The sequence below is a fragment of the Schistocerca cancellata genome, chromosome 5 (assembly GCF_023864275.1).
Source record: "Schistocerca cancellata isolate TAMUIC-IGC-003103 chromosome 5, iqSchCanc2.1, whole genome shotgun sequence".
Lineage (NCBI taxonomy): Eukaryota > Metazoa > Arthropoda > Insecta > Orthoptera > Acrididae > Schistocerca > Schistocerca cancellata.
In genome coordinates, this window is record NC_064630.1 from 393,816,626 (window position 1) to 393,834,302 (window position 17,677).

General features: G+C 40.2%; 1 protein-coding gene across 1 annotated transcript in view; it reads right to left on the bottom strand.

Moving 5' to 3' along the window:
- LOC126188561 (E3 ubiquitin-protein ligase MYCBP2-like) overlaps nucleotides 1–17,677 on the bottom strand; it is a gene marked incomplete at its 5' end in the record, with an annotated part of 354,851 nt that overhangs the window by 53,276 nt on the left and 283,898 nt on the right. The window contains 3 exons of the mRNA XM_049930160.1: nucleotides 14,245–14,472; nucleotides 14,700–14,922; nucleotides 15,907–16,061. Of these exons, the coding sequence (XP_049786117.1) occupies nucleotides 14,245–14,472; nucleotides 14,700–14,922; nucleotides 15,907–16,061 (606 nt within the window). The remainder of the gene's footprint in view (nucleotides 1–14,244; nucleotides 14,473–14,699; nucleotides 14,923–15,906; nucleotides 16,062–17,677) is intronic.

Below are 17,677 nucleotides of genomic sequence, written 5' to 3' on the forward strand. Positions count from 1 at the left end.
TTTCACCATGTTTGTATCTTTAATTGTATTGGGCTAAAGACAAGGGTATTGGCGTATGTTGTACATTTTCTCTCAGTTTTGACTTAAGGAATGCTCCTAACATGAAAACCACAAGTGTGAAGTAAGAATATCATGAAAAGAAGATAACTGCAGTCTTTCAGAAGACTCTTTAAAGATCTTAAAATTCTTATACTAACATCTCTGAACATTTACTCCTTAACAGTTTTTGTGGCTAAGAACATAAATCAGATTCAGCTGAACTGCAGGCAGGCACAACAAAGAAGACTTTCACACCAAAAGCTTTTGGCCAATGGTCTTCGTCAACAAACCCACCCACCCACACACACACACACGTGAACGCAACTCACACACACGACTGCAGTCTCAGGCAACCGTGTGGTTTTAGTTGCCTGAGACTGCAGTCGTGTGTGTGAGTTGCAATTTGTGTGTGTGTGTGTGTGTGTGTGTGTGTGTGAAGGCACGTGCATGCGTGCATGTGTTTGTGTGTCTATTGTGGACAAAGGCCATTGGCCGAAAGCTTTAAGTGTGAAAGTCTTCTTGTTGTGCCTATTTGCGACTCAGCATCTATGCTATATTGTGAATGGCAACTTTCCTTCTCATAATATTGTTACATTCCATCCTGAATTTTACATTGTTTGATTTCAGCTGAACTGTAATTTACACAACCATAATCCATGGCACATAACAAATTTTATGCATACTTTGTCTCCATGACAAGGATTTAGTGTGTCCTCTGATGCAAAAGCCTTCAATAAACTCCCGTACGAAATAAAGCAAGAAACTGGGCATTCCTGCTAATGCAAAGAAAATTAAAGACAACATTTCAATCACTCCTTCTACAAATTATTTAATTATTTTGGTTCAAAGACAGAAAATTTCTATTTCATATGTGCTTGGCAAGCAGCAGTGTTCATTATAAAGCTGCATGCAAATATCAGTGCACTGTAAACAGCCCCGTGTTGTTATAGGCATTGGAAAACACCAGTATGAGATAGAAATAACCAATTTGTACAGGTATGGAGGCTTCAAAATGATCTTTGGAAGTCTACAACAACAATAACAATATGAGATAAACAGCTGATAATTAATGTAACAGCAGAAGTGGCAGCTTTCTTCAAAGAAGCAGCTGTCCACTAGTTAATTTACTAGGTTCAAATTAATGATATAAATGTAATAGAGAGAAACATTCCACATGGGAAAAATATATCTAAAAAGAAAGATGATGAGACTTACCAAACAAAAGCACTGGCAGGTCGATAGACACACAAACAAACACAAAAATACACACAAAATTCTAGCTTTCGCAACCAACGGCTGCTTCGTCAGGGAAGAGGGAAGGAGAGGGAAAGACGAAGGGATGTGGATTTTAAGGGAGAAGGTAAGGAGTCATTCCAATCCCGGGAGTGGAAAGACTTACCTTAGGGGGAAAAAAGGACGGGTATACACTCGCACGCACACACATATCCATCCGCATATACACAGACACAAGCAGACATTTGTAAAGGCAAAGAGTTTGGGCAGAGATGTCAGTCGAGGCGGAAGTACAGAGGCAAAGATGTTGTTGAAAGACAGGTGAGGTATGAGCGGTGGCAAATTGAAATTAGAAATTAGCGGAGATTGAGGCCTGGCGGATAGCGAGAAGAGAGGATATGCTGAAGGGCAAGTTCCCATCTCCGGAGTTCTGACAGGTTGGTGTTAGTGGGAAGTATCCAGATAACCCGGACGGCGTAACACTGTGCCAAGATGTGCTGGGCGTGCACCAAGGCATGTTTAGCCACAGGGTGATCCTTATTACCAACAAACACTGTCTGCCTGTGTCCATTCATGCGAATGGACAGTTTGTTGCTGGTCATTCCCACAGAGAATGCGTCACAGTGTAGGCAGGTCAATTGGTAGATCACATGGGTGCTTTCACACATGGCTCTGCCTTTGATCGTGTACACCTTCCGGGTTACAGGACTGGAGTAAGTGGTGGTGGGAGGGTGCATGGGACAGGTTTTACACCGGGGGCGGTTACAAGGGTAGGAGCCAGAGGGTAGGGAAGGTGGTTTGGGGATTTCATAGGGATGAACTAAGAGGTTACGAAGGTTAGGTGGACGGCGGAAAGACACTCTAGGTGGAGTGGGGAGGATTTCATGAAGGATGGATCTCATTTCAGGGCAGGATTTGAGGAAGTCGTATCCCTGCTGGAGAGCCACATTCAGAGTCTGATCCAGTCCCAGAAAGTATCCTGTCACAAGTGGGGCACTTTTGGGGTTCTTCTGTGGGAGGTTCCGGGTTTGAGGGGATGAGGAAGTGGCTCTGGTTATTTGCTTCTGTACCAGGTCGGGAGGGTAGTTACGGGATGTGAAAGCTGTTTTCAGGTTGTTGGTGTAATGGTTCAAGGATTCCGGACTGGAGCAGATTCGTTTGCCACGAAGACCTAGGCTGTAGGAAAGGGACCGTTTGATGTGGAATGGGTGGCAGCTGTCATAATGGAGGTACTGTTGCTTGTTGGTGGGTTTGATGTGGGCGGACGTGTGAAGCTGGCCATTGGACAGGTGGAGGTCAACGTCAAGGAAAGTGGCATGGGATTTAGAGTAGGACCAGGTGAATCTGATGGAACCCAGGATGGCCCCCTCATACGCCAACCTATTCATGGGTCGCTTAGAGGAAGCCTTCTTGGTTACCCAGGCCTGCCAACCCAAAGTTTGGTACAGATTTATTGATGACATTTTCATGATCTGGACTCACAGTGAAGAACAGAATTTCCTCTCCAACCTCAACTCCTTTGGTTCCATCAGATTCACCTGGTGCTACTCCAAATCCCATGCCACTTTCCTTGACGTTGACCTCCACCTGTCCTGTAACCCGGAAGGTGTACACGATCAAAGGCAGAGCCATGTGTGAAAGCACCCACGTGATTTACCAACTGACCTGCCTACACTGTGAAGCCTTCTATGTGGGAATGACCAGCAACAAACTGTCCATTCACATAATGGACACAGGCAGACAGTGTTTGTTGGTAATGAGGATCACCCTATGGCTAAACATGCCTTGGTGCACAGCCAGCACATCTTGGCACAGTGTTACACCGTCCGGGTTATCTGGATACTTCCCACTAACACCAACCTGTCAGAACTCCGGAGATGGGAACTTGCCCTTCAGCATATCCTCTCTTCTCGCTATCCGCCAGGCCTCAATCTCCGCTGATTTCTAATTTCAATTTGCCGCCGCTCATACCTCACCTGTCTTTCAACAACATCTTTGCCTCTGTACTTCCGCCTCGACTGACATCTCTGCCCAAACTCTTTGCCTTTACAAATGTCTGCTTGTGTTTGTGTATATGCGGATGGATATGTGTGTGCGTGCGAGTGTATACCCGTCCTTTTTTCCCCCTAAGGTAAGTCTTTCCACTCCCGGGATTGGAATGACTCCTTACCTTCTCCCTTAAAATCCACATCCTTTCGTCTTTCCCTCTCCTTCCCTCTTTCCTGACGAAGCAGCCGTTGGTTGCGAAAGCTAGAATTTTGTGGGTATGTTTGTGTTTGTTTGTGTGTCTATCGACCTGCCAGTGCTTTTGTTTGGTAAGTCTCATCATCTTTCTTTTTAGATATAGTTAATTTACTAGGTAACATTTCATTTTCACATGCACAAATAGTTTTAAGCAGGATAATAACAGCTCGTTGGTAATACAGTGTACAGATTAAGTTCCTAAGAGGCACTTCTCTTTTGTTAATATATACTTTGATTTGTTCTGCACCCCTGAAGGTCCTCCATATCAATGGGATCTATGGAAAATGTTGGCTGAATGAATAAATTTCAGAATAAGTCCCTGGTAGAGTTGTTTCACACTGACCAAGAAAATATTCCAATGAGGTCGATAAGAAGTGAAAATAAGCACAACATATATATTGTACTCATCATTTTTTATCTATCCAATTAAATAACTTTATCAATAATTGACTGTTTTTATTGTAACATACATATTGTGTAATTTCACACTTTCCTGGCATACATTCTCCTTCTGGGATTCTTAGGTGTACTGTCAGATCCACAATATTTTGTTGAACAACTGTTCCAATATTATTAGGTGGTGCTGATGGAATGAAGTGTCTGCTGCAGATTCGTGGTATTTGTACCTGCCAGTCCAGAGTTCACCAGCACTATGCCATGTTTGGGGGTGGGGGTGAGTGTTGGTGGGACAGTGAAGGGAGGAGCCTCAGTTGCCTTCCGACCGCTGCCCCTGTCACATCTCACCTCAGGGTGTCACTGTTTGCTTTGAGGGAGCTTAGTATTGGCTCTCATGCCTTGCTCAGTTGGAATCCAGTATCCCTATTGATTAAATTATCGGTCATACAAGTTTAAATTGCTTCTTTTATAATGTTTTCCCAAAATTTACTGGTGCCAGCCAGGATTTTTGATTGCTGGTAATTCGTTTTATGTCGATTTTCAGTGCAGTGTTTTACTATTGCAGACTTGTTGGGCTCCAGTCAACAAGTATAACGCTCATGTTCTATACATCAATCTTCAATCGTACAGATTGTTCGTCCAATATAAGCTTTTCTGCATTCACATAGAACTTGGCACACATCCACTTTTTTGAGATCCAGGTTGTATTTCACTGCTCCTAATAAAGATTGTGTTTCAGCAGGTGGAAGGAAAACAATTATTATGTGGTGTTTTCGCACAAGTATGACAGTTTTTAAGGATACCTTGCCAGCAAAGTGCATGAAAGTTGTGTTCTTATCTTCTTCTTCTTCTTCTTCTACTTCTGTGTTTTCATCTTCCATGTCATTCTTAGGGCTCTTGAGTAACAAATTAGTTGCTGTATCCATTCTCATGGAAGACAGATTCCCGGTGAAACAGCTCTGCCGTCAGAGCTTCTTCATCTCAGATGGAGTATGTCCAGTGTATCAGTGTTGAGCACTCTGTTCTTCTGCATAGGTTGGTGGCAGCTGGAGGCATGGGGATATAGATCAGTACATGCTTGGCTTACAATTTATACTGTGTACGAAAGGGCTATTGGGCCTATGCTGAACTAGGACATCAAGAAAAGGAAGTTCACCATCTTCTTCTATTTCCACAGAAAATTGAATGTTTTTATGGATGAAATTCTGAAGTTCTAAGAAATCCTGTGGTTTTTTTTTGGGTCCATGTGTCATATGACAAAAGCATCATCAACGTACTGAAAGAAACAAACATGTTTTAGTTCAGCGGTTTCCAGTGCTCATCCTTGAAGTACTCTATGGACAGATTTGTTACAGCTGGCAAGAAAGGCCTGACTGTGGCTATGCTCGTAGTGTTGTCCATTATAATAAAATAAACAGTGTCAGAACACGTCTAAAAAGTTCTGACAGCTCAGGGCCGAACATCTCACTGATTACTTTTATGGAGTCTCCTAGAGGGTCTTGAGTGAAAATCAGGAGAACATCAAAGCTGAACATAATGCTGGACTCCTGCAGCCTTACCTCTTCAGCCAACAAATGAAATCTTCTGAAGTTTATATGTGATCAGTACCCTTACTGATGTGCTCGCCCAACAGATAGCCAGATGCTTTGTTGGGATATGCTGGTGTCCCTGTGTTGCTCACTATTGGTCACGTGCCTTCCTTGTGGGTCCCTGGCATGCCATACAATTTGGATGGTACAGCAATGCACTGGCGAAGTGATTTGGTGACATCACTGGTGAGTGCCCTATTTTTTAACAGGGCAGAGGCGCTTTGCTGCACTTTCTTAGTTCAATCTGCTGCTATTTTCTGGTATGCTGGATTATAGCTCTAGCATTTTTCACTCATAGTCCTTGTATTGGAGGGGAACTGTGGCACTACTCTGATTGCCTGGGAGGACAACAATTTGTTTGTTTTCTCTGAGTGTGAACATGCTGTCCTTTTTGTTTTGGAAATGTTCCATGGCAGAACCAAAGTGGTGAGATTTCAGAAGGTTTTCTGATGATTTTCCTCTGTGGTATTGCTTGGTACTCGTCGAATTGGCTGCTTCACAGTACACACAATCTCAGCGACTGGGAGAGATGTAGATGTTGGCACGAAGCTCATTCGTTTCTCCAATACCGACATCACTGTGTCATCCAGTGGTTTTCCTATAAGAGTGGTCACTGTGTGTTTGTTGGCTGCATCATCTACTGACTGCTTAACAAAAAAATCAAGAAAACTTGGCGATATGCCTCTCGATTTCTTGTATGCAAATACAACTGGATCTAGGTCACTCTGTCGACCCACTCCCACGAATCTGCAGAGAGTACAGAGGATATCTGCATATGAAGCGTTAAGAGATCTCTGGCATTAACATCATGCTGTTGTCGAGTGAAGGGGATCCCAGCCCTGACCATGGCCAGGCTAACTCTTTGTTTGAAGTGGTTAGCTGCAGGGGTGCTGATGAGATGTGCCACTTTGGTGAATGTATGTGTGGCACCTTCATCCTGACACCTTAGGAAAATGGTGAGGCAGCTTGGCAGCAGTCTTTTCTAGTTGCCAAGCTTATCAAGCTTTTTCACACTGCCCACTGAGGTGGATAACATGTGATTTGAGACTTTCACATTAACCAAGTGCACAAGTATGAAATGTAGACTATTTGTGTAAACAAACATGTTAAATTCAGAAGAATGATAAATAGTGCTTTATTCAAAGTATGCTCCATCATTTGTTATACGTTTTACCCAACTTTTGGGCAATTTGTGAATACCACACCAGTAAAAATTTTCCCCTTTTGATGCGAACCATTCATTGAGCCATTTTTTCACATATTCATACAAACCAAAGCACTGCTCAGCAAGTGCGTGACCCATCAATGCAAACAAGTGGTAATCAGAAGTAGCCAAGTCTGGTGAGTAAGCTGCATGGGGTAGAACTTCCCAGTCAAGTGCTTCCAATGTGTCGCGAACTGGTTTCTCCATATGTGAAGGAGCATTGTCCTGAAGAAAAATGACAAGTACTGGATGGTTCAAATTGGTCAATAGTTGTTGGTAACATTTGGTATTAACCATTTCTCCAGGTTTTAGCAGCTCATAGTAGACCATGCCCCTTTGGTTCCACCCAACACAGAGCATTGTCTATCTGCAAAAGTGATTCGGTCTTGTGGTCAATGTGGATGGTGTGCCTAGGTCCACCCACGATTTTTTGCATTTGGGATTCTCAAAATAAATCTACTTTTCATCCCCTGTAATTACACAAAGAAAAAATAACTTCCTTTTGTACTGAACAAGCAAAACCTCACATTTTGTTTGTACATTTCCATTTGCCCATTGTTCAACTCATGTGGTACCCATCTACCAGTCTTCGGAATCTTTTCCATCTCTCGTAGCTGATTGGCAACAGCTTGTTGACTAATGTCCAATAGCTCAGCAAACTTTTTTTGTGTTTTTGAATCATCTTTCTTCAACAATGCTTCCAAATCCACAGCTTGTGTTTTTTTGGCAGTTCTCCACGTTCCTTGTTTGCAACATCAAAGTCACCATTTTCGAAATGCTGAAACCGTTATTCACATGTATCTTGTGATAAAGCATGTTCAGCATGCTCACCATAAGTTTCCCAAAGAAATTGGTATAACTCAGCAGCAGTTTTCTTCAAATGCAAACAAAACATTAATGCTGTCTACAAATGTCTATTGTTTAGCATAAATTTCGACATATTGAACATAACAACACCACATTTTCCCAATTTATCACTCATACATGTCTGTCACTTGTTGATGACAGAACAAAATGGTGCAGTGTCAAATCTTTATAGTACAAACTGCATTAGTGCCACATATATTGCCTGAAATTTGTATTTCATACTTTTACATTTGATATATTGCTTCCATGGTACTCAAGGGCACTGCTGAATCCCCAAGAACGACTTGGAAGATGAAAGTACAGAAGAAAAAGATAAGACCACCATTTTCATACTGTTTGCAGGCAATGCATTGTCAAAAACTGGCAGACTACTGTGAAAACAGCATATAACACCAGTTTTCCACTTACCAGCCAATACACAAGCTTTATTAGAAACAGTGAAAGATGATCTGGGTCTCAAAAAGGCAGGGAGTGTACCTTGTTCCATGTGAATTTCAACCCTTATATTGACAAACTTGAGTGCCATATCCACTTACTACATTCCAACAAGTCTGCAATAGCAGAATACTGCACTGAAAATGGATTAAGATAAATTAGCAGCAAATGAGACTCCTGGTTACCACTAATAAATTTTTGGATTGCATTTTAAGAGCCAATTGAAATGCATGTGACTGATAACTTAATCAACAGAAATACTGGCTTCCAACTGAGCAAAGGCACAGGAACTAATACTAAGCTCCATCAATGCAAAACGAGACTTCCAGGTGCAAGATGTGATAGGGATGACAGGTGGAAAGCAATTGAGACTCTTTCCACCACCATCACAGCCACACGCGTCACCGCCACCAAGCACAACAGAGAGCCATGGACACCAGAACTCTGGACCAGCAGGTATAAAAACTGTGAGCCCATAGCAGACAGTTCATTCAATCAGTACCATCTGATCACGGCAGAACAGTTGTCTGCAGAAATATTGTGGACTTTCGACAAGTGTATCCAGCAGAACATCCAAGAATCTTGAAGCCGCATGAGATAATTATTTATGGCAAATTTAACAGTATTTCAGTTATCTTTTAAGTCTGATATCCAGCTGAACACAGAAATTTTACAGTCACGTTCCATTTGTCTCTTTCAAATCATATAATGTAGGCTTTAGAACTACTGCAACTAAAATATTTGCTTTAAACCAATTATAAACCTGGTCAGGCTCTATCTTAATAGCAGTTGTTTTCAGTGACTTTTGGCCTAATATCAGAATGCTAATGTCCTCAGCTAAAGAATGTGTATCACCATTCGTTTTTATGTACTGTGTGAATTCCTATCTAAATTAATGGGAAGGATATTTTGGTGTGTATCAGATTGTTTGTTCATCCTCTTTTTATTCAGATTATGTGAATCATGGTTTTACATTTTTTACTGTTGAGTCAATTAATTTCAAGGTTTAACAAATTCTCATGTTTTTGAGTAAACTATTTAAAGAATGTGCTGACCACAACAAGTGCGAGGTGCAGCTGATGTTTTAGAACCCCTGAAACAAATTGCATGGCAGGGTCTGGAAATGTTCATTCCATACTTGCTTGATTGGGCTGTCTGTCTCAGTGAACCAGGAGTCTGGGTGTCATGTGATCTGACCTTCGACAGTCTTCTCTTCCTTCCTTCTCTGTTCCTCCTACGGTCGCAGGTTCAAATCCTGCCTTGGGCATGGATGTGTATGATGTCCTTAGGTTAGTTAGGTTTAAGTAGTTCTAAGTTCTAGGGGACTGATGACCATAGATGTTAGGTCCCATAGTGCTCAGAGCCATTTGAACCATTTTCTGTTCCTCCCACTTGTTGATGTATTTAAGAGCCCCTGTGTAACAGACTTGAAAGGCAAAGCAGGAGGCTGCAAAATGTAGAACTGGACACAAACATTCTCTATGGGAAATTTCAGTTACCTCTTGATGAAGGTTCACTCTCTTATTTTTAATTGTGCCATGATTAGGGCTACTAAACCTTATTAATATTTCAATGAGAATTTGTAAATGGCTTCATATTTTTATAAAATGATCATTAACAAATTATTTTGAGGTGTATAGCAGATTAGTATCAAATTGTTGTTGAGCTAGCTGTTATGGGAATGACGGACATCTGGCAGCAAAACTATCAGAACATTAAAAAAAATTGAAGGAATGGTTAGTTCTATAATCTTTTTTCCAGCAAAATTGTCTTAACACTGCACACTGGACAACAGAAAGGCATAAAGTTTATTAACAATAGCATTGTAGTACAAAGTACATTAACAACAAGTGAAATATTCTACAAGATTATTGGCTAAAATAGTGATGCTATGGTTTATTACTTCCCTAGTCTCTAACCTTACATTATCATCACGAACAGCAGAACTGGAAGTATGTAACCCCTCTCAGACAGAGTGCCCAAAGTGATTACATCTACAGCTTTGCTGCCAAAGGTATGCCATCAGCACTTTATATCAGTTCCAGATCACGAACTTTAGTCACAGTTTTCAATTAAATTATCCAGATGCTTCGAGATTCACATATAAATGGACATACAAGGTGTGATCAAAGAATAATGGGACTTCTTCAATTTTGCGGGCTTTATAATCCTATTTTCAATTTTTTATTTTTATTTATTTATTTACTTTATCTTTTTGGTACACATGTTCCTGATGCATATTTGCATTTTCAGCTGTTCTGAATATTTACTTTATTCCAGAACGAAATTCTCACTCTGCAGTGGAGTGTGTGCTGAGAAGGTAGCTCAATTGGTAGAGCACTTGCCCACGAAAGGCAAAGGTACCGAGTTCAAGTCTTGGTCCTGCACACAGTTTTACTCTGCCAGGAAGTTTCATATCAGCGCACACTCCACTGCAGAGTGAAAATTTTGTTCTGGAAACATTGTTCTGGAAACATCTGCTAAGCTGTGGCTATGCCACGTCTCCGCAATATCCTTTCTTCCAGGACTGCTAGTTCTGTAATGTTTGCAGAAGAGCTTCTGTCAAGTTTGGAAGGTAGGAGATGAGGTAGTGGCAGAAGTAAAGCCGAGAGGGGTGTGTTGTGAGTCATGCTTGGGTAGCTCAGTTGGTAGAGCACTTGCCCATAAAAGGCAAAGGTCCCAAGTTCGAGTCTCAGTCCAGCACACAGATTTACTCTGCCAGGAAGTTTCATTTACTTTTTGGTTGACAGTCGAGAAGGGTCTAGTGTTTTCAAATGCTCAGTGAATTTTTTACTTTTGAAAAAGATGGATCGAAGAATTTGCATTAAATTTTGCTTGAAAAAAGGAATGAAGTGCAACTCCGCATTCAAAATGTTGACTGTGGCCTTTGATAAGTCTACTACGAGTAAGGAAAGGGTTTATGACTGGTATAACATTTTAAAGAGGGCCAAGAGGGCGTTGAAGATAACAATTGCACGGAACACCCTACCACATGAATTACTGATCTCCAACTAACTTGCAGCACTTCACTCTCCGCTACCCCCACCACACTATCCCTACCCCTCCCCACCCCAGCCACCTTCTTACCCCCACCCAGTCGCCACTCCCATCATGCACTGGTGCTGCTGCTCGCAGTGTGGTTTCAGTTGCCTGAGACTGCAGTCGTGTGTGTGAGTTGCGTTTGCATGTCTTTGTGTGTGTGTGTGTGTGTGTGTGTGTGTGTGTGCACGTGCCCATGCGTGTGTGTGTGTTCTATTGTTGAAGAAGGCCTTAGTGGCTGAAAGCTTTAATTGTGCGAGTCTTTTTGTTGTGCCTATCTGCGACTCAGCATCTCCGCTATATGGTGAGTAGCAACTTTCTTTTCAGAATGTTGTCACTTGTTGCCACTGATCTGTTTGCTACTCCATCAGTGAATGAAATAAATTGCTGAATTGTTTATGCAGTACCAAAGAAGTACGCATTCAAACAAAAAGTAATGCACAGTACATTGTGTACAGTGCTTCACTTCACACTGAAACTGATTGCCAAAGCAAAGAGAAGGAAAATGTTTTACAAATTATCCCCAAATCAATGCTAATCTACATCTGAGGCACTTTATAGCAGATTTGGGTTAGCTAAGATGTTGTACCCCTGGAGGCACCGGCATTATTATTATTTTTTGTCTGTCTTTTAACTGGTTCTAACTATACAAACACTTGAATTTGCCATAATGCTGTATATACCACATTTATCATTAATTCATTGATTAGGTTGAAGCTTTGATTCCATGATTACATCAGTGCATTTGGTTTCACTGGAAACCATGAATGAAGAGTAACTGATAATTTAAATTATAACTACAGAGTGTAACAGTGAAAATAGTAGAGTTTATCAGCAGATTTGAGAGTATTGACATCACTTATTAGAAAATCCTCAATCCTCTTTTTACAATAATCTGTTTCAGTTTTCCAAAAACTAATTACCTTGAAAGATAATTGTAATTAAAGTTCAAACATACCAAAAATTACTTTTGCCATTTGAGCCAGTAAGCCTCTTAGATTCTAGGATTTGGCTTTATAATATTGTTGCACAATTTTTTTGAACCAGATACTACCCTTCATTATTCAGTAAAGCCTTTAATTAAAGATTTGACTAAATTAACATAATTTCAAACTTTACTTGTAAATATGTAATTCACAGTGGAGTATACAAAACAGAATGGCTATCTTTTTTCATTTTGTTAATGAACAATATGTTAGTTAAAGCAAGTTACTGAAATCTATAGAGTGCATCTGCTCTAGTAAACAGTTTTACAGACAGTAATGACCGAGCAAGGTGGCACAGTGGTTAGCACACTGGACTTGCATTCAGGAGGATGACGGTTCAAGTCGTGTCCAGCCATCCTGGTTTAGGTTTTCCGTGATTTCCCTAAATTTCTTCAGGCAAATGCTGGGATGGTTTCTTTGAGAGAGCATGGCTGACTTCCTTCCCCATCCCTCCCTAATCTGATGGGATCGATGACCTTGCTATTTGGTCCCCTCCCCCAAATCAATCAACCAACAAACTATAATGGAATCATCAAAATCACAAAATGTCATTATGCCAATCTATAAGTACTCTTCCTCACTCAAAAGTCTTCAATATGCCCCCAGCAATCACATAAGTAAGACCTACACATAACAAGTCTGCTGTTAGCACCCAACACAGTAAGGTCTATGCATAACATGTCCATATCAGTTTCACAATCAGTTAACATTCAGTGAGAATCCGCATCCTCCTTCCATCAAACTAACACTCCGACAGAAGTGCATCCACACTTATAATCATGATAACAGTTTCATGTTATTTGCATCAATAAAGGACAGTGACACACTTTATACAGTAATGTTTATTACAGCCTGCATGTGACTTGTATCTTATCAACTCTTCTATTACGAATAATGGGACAAAGGTGGCAGAAGATATTTAAGTGTGGTTTTATTTTGATGAACTGTGATTTGAGAGACAATTAGTCTCACTCTCACTACAAACTGAAATTCTGTCAGTGGTCTATTACTGTTATTGTATTGAGAGTGAATTCAGTTGAGTGTCAAGTAATGTTCTGTACAAGTGAACTGAGTATAGACAATAAGGACAGACTGATAGACTGTGTAGATGAGCTAACAATGTGTGTTATAGTTGTTTATGGCATCAAGAATTAAGGATACCTTACCTGGTTGCTCAGTAACATCGTTTCGGATGAAAATTAACAGGGAAATTTGTACTCAATTTACCATTGGAATAATACATAAAGAACTATCAACTGATAGAGACTGGTCACCATGCCAATGTAAACATCTAATCTGGATAAATGTGGAATCATAAAAAAGTTTAACTGTGTTCATCAGTAAACTGCATGACTATGAACAAAAGCAGTTCCATATTATGGAACTTCAGCTCTGGGTGTGCCACTGAGGAACTGCAACCTACAACCAAGTTAGTAAACTTACAATATGTGACAACATAATTGCATCCTGTAGTCACTGGTCAAAGTGAGGGTAGATTAGGGGGTGTAACACAGCAATGCATCAAATAACACTCACATTTATATAGCATTTCCTCATTCAGTTCAGTTAAGAAATAGATATTCACTGTTAAACAATGGAAAGTCCAGGAAGCAATAACCACAATACAGAAAGGATTTATTGCTAATCACCACTCAGAGGAGGCACTGAGTCACCTTCTAACCCGTCAACACACATACTTAGTCCTTTTCCCTTCTCTGATGACTGTCACCCCCCCTGCTCCCAAGCACAGCCATCCCACACAGCAGCCTATACCCTATCCTGTTCTCACCACATCCCTGCATGCTCCCATAAGCAGCACTAGTACCATCCCCCACCCCTACCCGTTATTCCTCCCGATCTCTGCTTCGCATCTCATCCATACCCCCACTATCTACACCATCTAGATTGATGCTCACCTCAGATGCTGTTGCCGTCAGTCTTTGGTGCCTGCAGATGACAGTGGCTATATGTGTGTGAGTTGTGATTGTTAGAATGTGTGTCTCTTTTCTAGTTCTGATGAAGGATGCAGTCCAAAAGTTGAACATTTCTAGCATTCTGTTTCACTGTGCCTGTCTGTGACTCAACAGCTCCTCTATGTGGTCAGTAGCTATCTATCCTTTCCATATTGTAGATATTCTTTGTTCCTATATAAAGATTATTAATGTGAACACAGTAATAAATAAAGTAAATTGAACAGAACTTGTCATCTTACCCTTGGTGGTGGAGGCTGCCCATCAGCTGTACCACTCCATTGTCCAGATGAAAGGCGTTCAACATGATCACTATCAAGAACACACAAAGAAGCAAGCGCCAACCACAGTGTTGGAGTATGTAGGCATTCAGTTGGGCCACGCTGATTCTCATCCAGCTTTGTCAAATTTAGAATATTCTCTGCCACTGCACCTTTTGTCACATCAGCCCACGCTTCCGACAACTTGCCCTTAAAGGTGAACCAAAGAGATTTATTTAACTTTATTTGAAATTTTTTAATTTATTAACATCTGAATTTACTTAAAAATAACAAAATTTTTATAAGACTGCATCTGTTAAATTGTGTCCTAAATTGTGTTCATCAGTTACAACTGTCAGAATGGAACTTCTTTAACAATATGCACACTGTGTAAAACTGCAATTACTTTTTAGATAGGAATCTAATAGAATACATACAGCAGCCATGTCCTTCATTAGTTGAATGATGACTTCAGCCAGCTTTCTCGAAATACAACCTCTCAGCCACCAGCGATCACCAACAAAGTCTCGGGGATGTATTGATGTTGCAAGTGTTACAGTAGTCAAACCTTTTCCTCCAAGAGAATCTTTTCCTTTTACCTTAACTTGAACAGTCAGTGCTTTTGCTATACAACTCAGGAATACATCCAGTATACCAATCCTGTAACATGTTTATTCTCACTTTACTTACAGTATAAAGATTAATATGTGCAAATAAAATTATTCCATTTATGTTTTACAACACTAAAAGTTATCCAAAGTCACTGTCACTTTGAATTGACTTAAATTATTATAAGAAACTCACAAAGATAACTTCTGTCTACATTTGAGATTAAGAGCTTCCTGGATGAAATTTTTTTGACTGTTGATTTGGACCGGGGTGCGCTCAGCCTCGTGATGCCAATTGAGGAGCTACTCGACTGAATAGTAGTGGCTTCAGTCAAGAATAACATCATAACAACCGGGAGAGCAGTGTGCTGACCCCACACCCCTCCTATCCACATCCTCCACTGAGGATAACACGGCAGTCAGATGGTCCCGGTAGGTCACTCAAGGCCTGAAGACGGAGTGCTATTGATTTGGACCAGTGAGATCGGGGAATGCCTTGTCAAAGTGATCAGTTTTGTTATGGCTACTTCATCATGTATTATACAGCCATACCATGTCCTGGATTCCATGTTGAAACAGTTTTTGAACCTTACTTAAGGTAATTCAAAACTTCAGTGTCAAGTGATGTACCAGATATTACAATAAATAGCTACTGATGTACATCTAAGCAGTATGATTTCTATGGCACATGACATGAAAGAGGTTCAGTAATTGTCATTGTCTTTGATTTGGCCCTTTCCATGCTCAAATGTCACCTATGACAACCTTCTAGTAGCTTTTGTAGCATATTCTTCGCTATGTCTATGCTGTGATCTCATGTCTGGTATTGATGTATTGACTTAAATTTTGTAAGGTCAAGGAATTATGTACACAGTTTGTCTAAAAAGATCACAGTCACTTCTCTGTTCCTACTTCACAAAATGAACTGGTCTCAAAATAAATTGCACATAAAATCCCAACGATAAAAGAAACTATTAATGATGTTTATGATGACAATGATGCGGAGAAAGCACAGATAATTGAAGCTCTTACATACCTGTGAATGTCAAATGGTGGTTCGTTGTCTCCAGGACTTTTGCTTGCAACAGAAACAATACTGAAGTCAGCTGGAGGCAGCTTCCTTACTCCCATGATGTTGCCCAACACATCTGGTGACACTTCAGGTAGCATACGCCTCAGTAGTGAAGTGACCTGTGGTGAAAGCAACAGAAGTGAGTAAATAAAAGAAATGTAACAAAAAATGTTTCTTTATACATCACAAGGAATTAGAAAAATATACCAAATAACAAACAAATTGCCCTAATCAACAGATAGGGAATTCCTGTGGTCAGTTGTAGGATAAGAAGTGAAAAACAAATTGCAGAATTACATGTAAACAAACTACAAAGATATTAAAATTAAAATGAGATGGATTATATCTTTAACAAACTCTGCAATGAAAGAAAACTGGATATGTGGTAAACTTATTGTATAACTTCTGATTCAGACACAAAGCCAAGAAACATGTATTGGTCTTCTTACTATACTGCTCTCTCTGCCTTTTAAATGACTGACGCAGAGCAGCTGCTCTTAATGGATCACAAACCATTACCACTATGGGACACAAAATGAATGCAATTGGAAAGTCGAATCTTTAAGTTATAAAGACATGATGCAGGCAAATAAGATGACCAAGTAAACAAATTTTTGGACTATTAGCAATAAGCTAGTGGTGTAATTTGAGCTTTCAAAATAATTCATGACTTCACCAAAGCTAAATGTACCACAGAGCAAAGAAATATGTATAGGAAGACACTGGAAAGGATAAATCAAACAATGAAAAGTCCAGGCTGAAATAATAATAATATTATGAAAAGGACAGACTGCTACTCACTGTGTAGCAATGACATAGAGTTGCAGACAGGCACAATGAAAAGACAGCTACACATTTTAGATTTTGGCCAAAACTCCTCCATCTGAAGTAGAAAAAACACCCACAAGCACAACTCTCTCTCACACACACATGACCTGTGAAGAAAGCAACAGAAATGAATAAACTCAGTAGCCAGAGACAGTGGTCATGTGTGTCTGTGTGTGAGTTGTGCTGGTGTGTGTATTTTCTACTTCAGAAGAAGAGCTTTTTGTCGAAAGTTAAATCTACAACAGTTTCTTCGTTGTGCCTGTCTGCCAGTCAACATCTGCTTTATATGGTGAGCATCAACCTATTCTTTTCAAAATAATGGAACGGATGAATTGCTCAGTTCTTTATCCAGACAAAGATGTGAAGGAGTAAGAAAGGTGAGTCTGGGAAGTAAACAAAGTTTAATCAACAGTAGCAAACGCAAACCATTCAAATTAAAGAAACTTAATGATTTCTGCTACAGACAAGAAAACAAAGCAGTTGACAGCTGTTCAGATAAATATAAGTGCATAGAAAAACACTGTTTTTAATAAGGCAAGGAACGAGGTTGGATATAGCTCAGTCGACAATTTGTAAGATTGCTAACAACCCACTTGTGCATTCTACAACTGAGTTGTAGACAGGATGTGGGACTTAGACCAAATAGGACCAACAGGATATATTGTACATATACAAAGACAGGCAGCAAAATTTTCACTTGGTTGTTTGACTCGTAGGAGAACGTTGCAGAAATACTGAAAAACGTGAAAGGGCACACTCTTTGAAATACATGCTACTTATTCCACAGACCAAAATTTACAAAGTTTCAAGAAACGTTATTAAGTGAACAGTCTAGGGATATACTACAGTCCACTATGTCTCAGTCCTATAGGGACCATGAATAAAAGTTTAGTCTAGTTATAGCAAG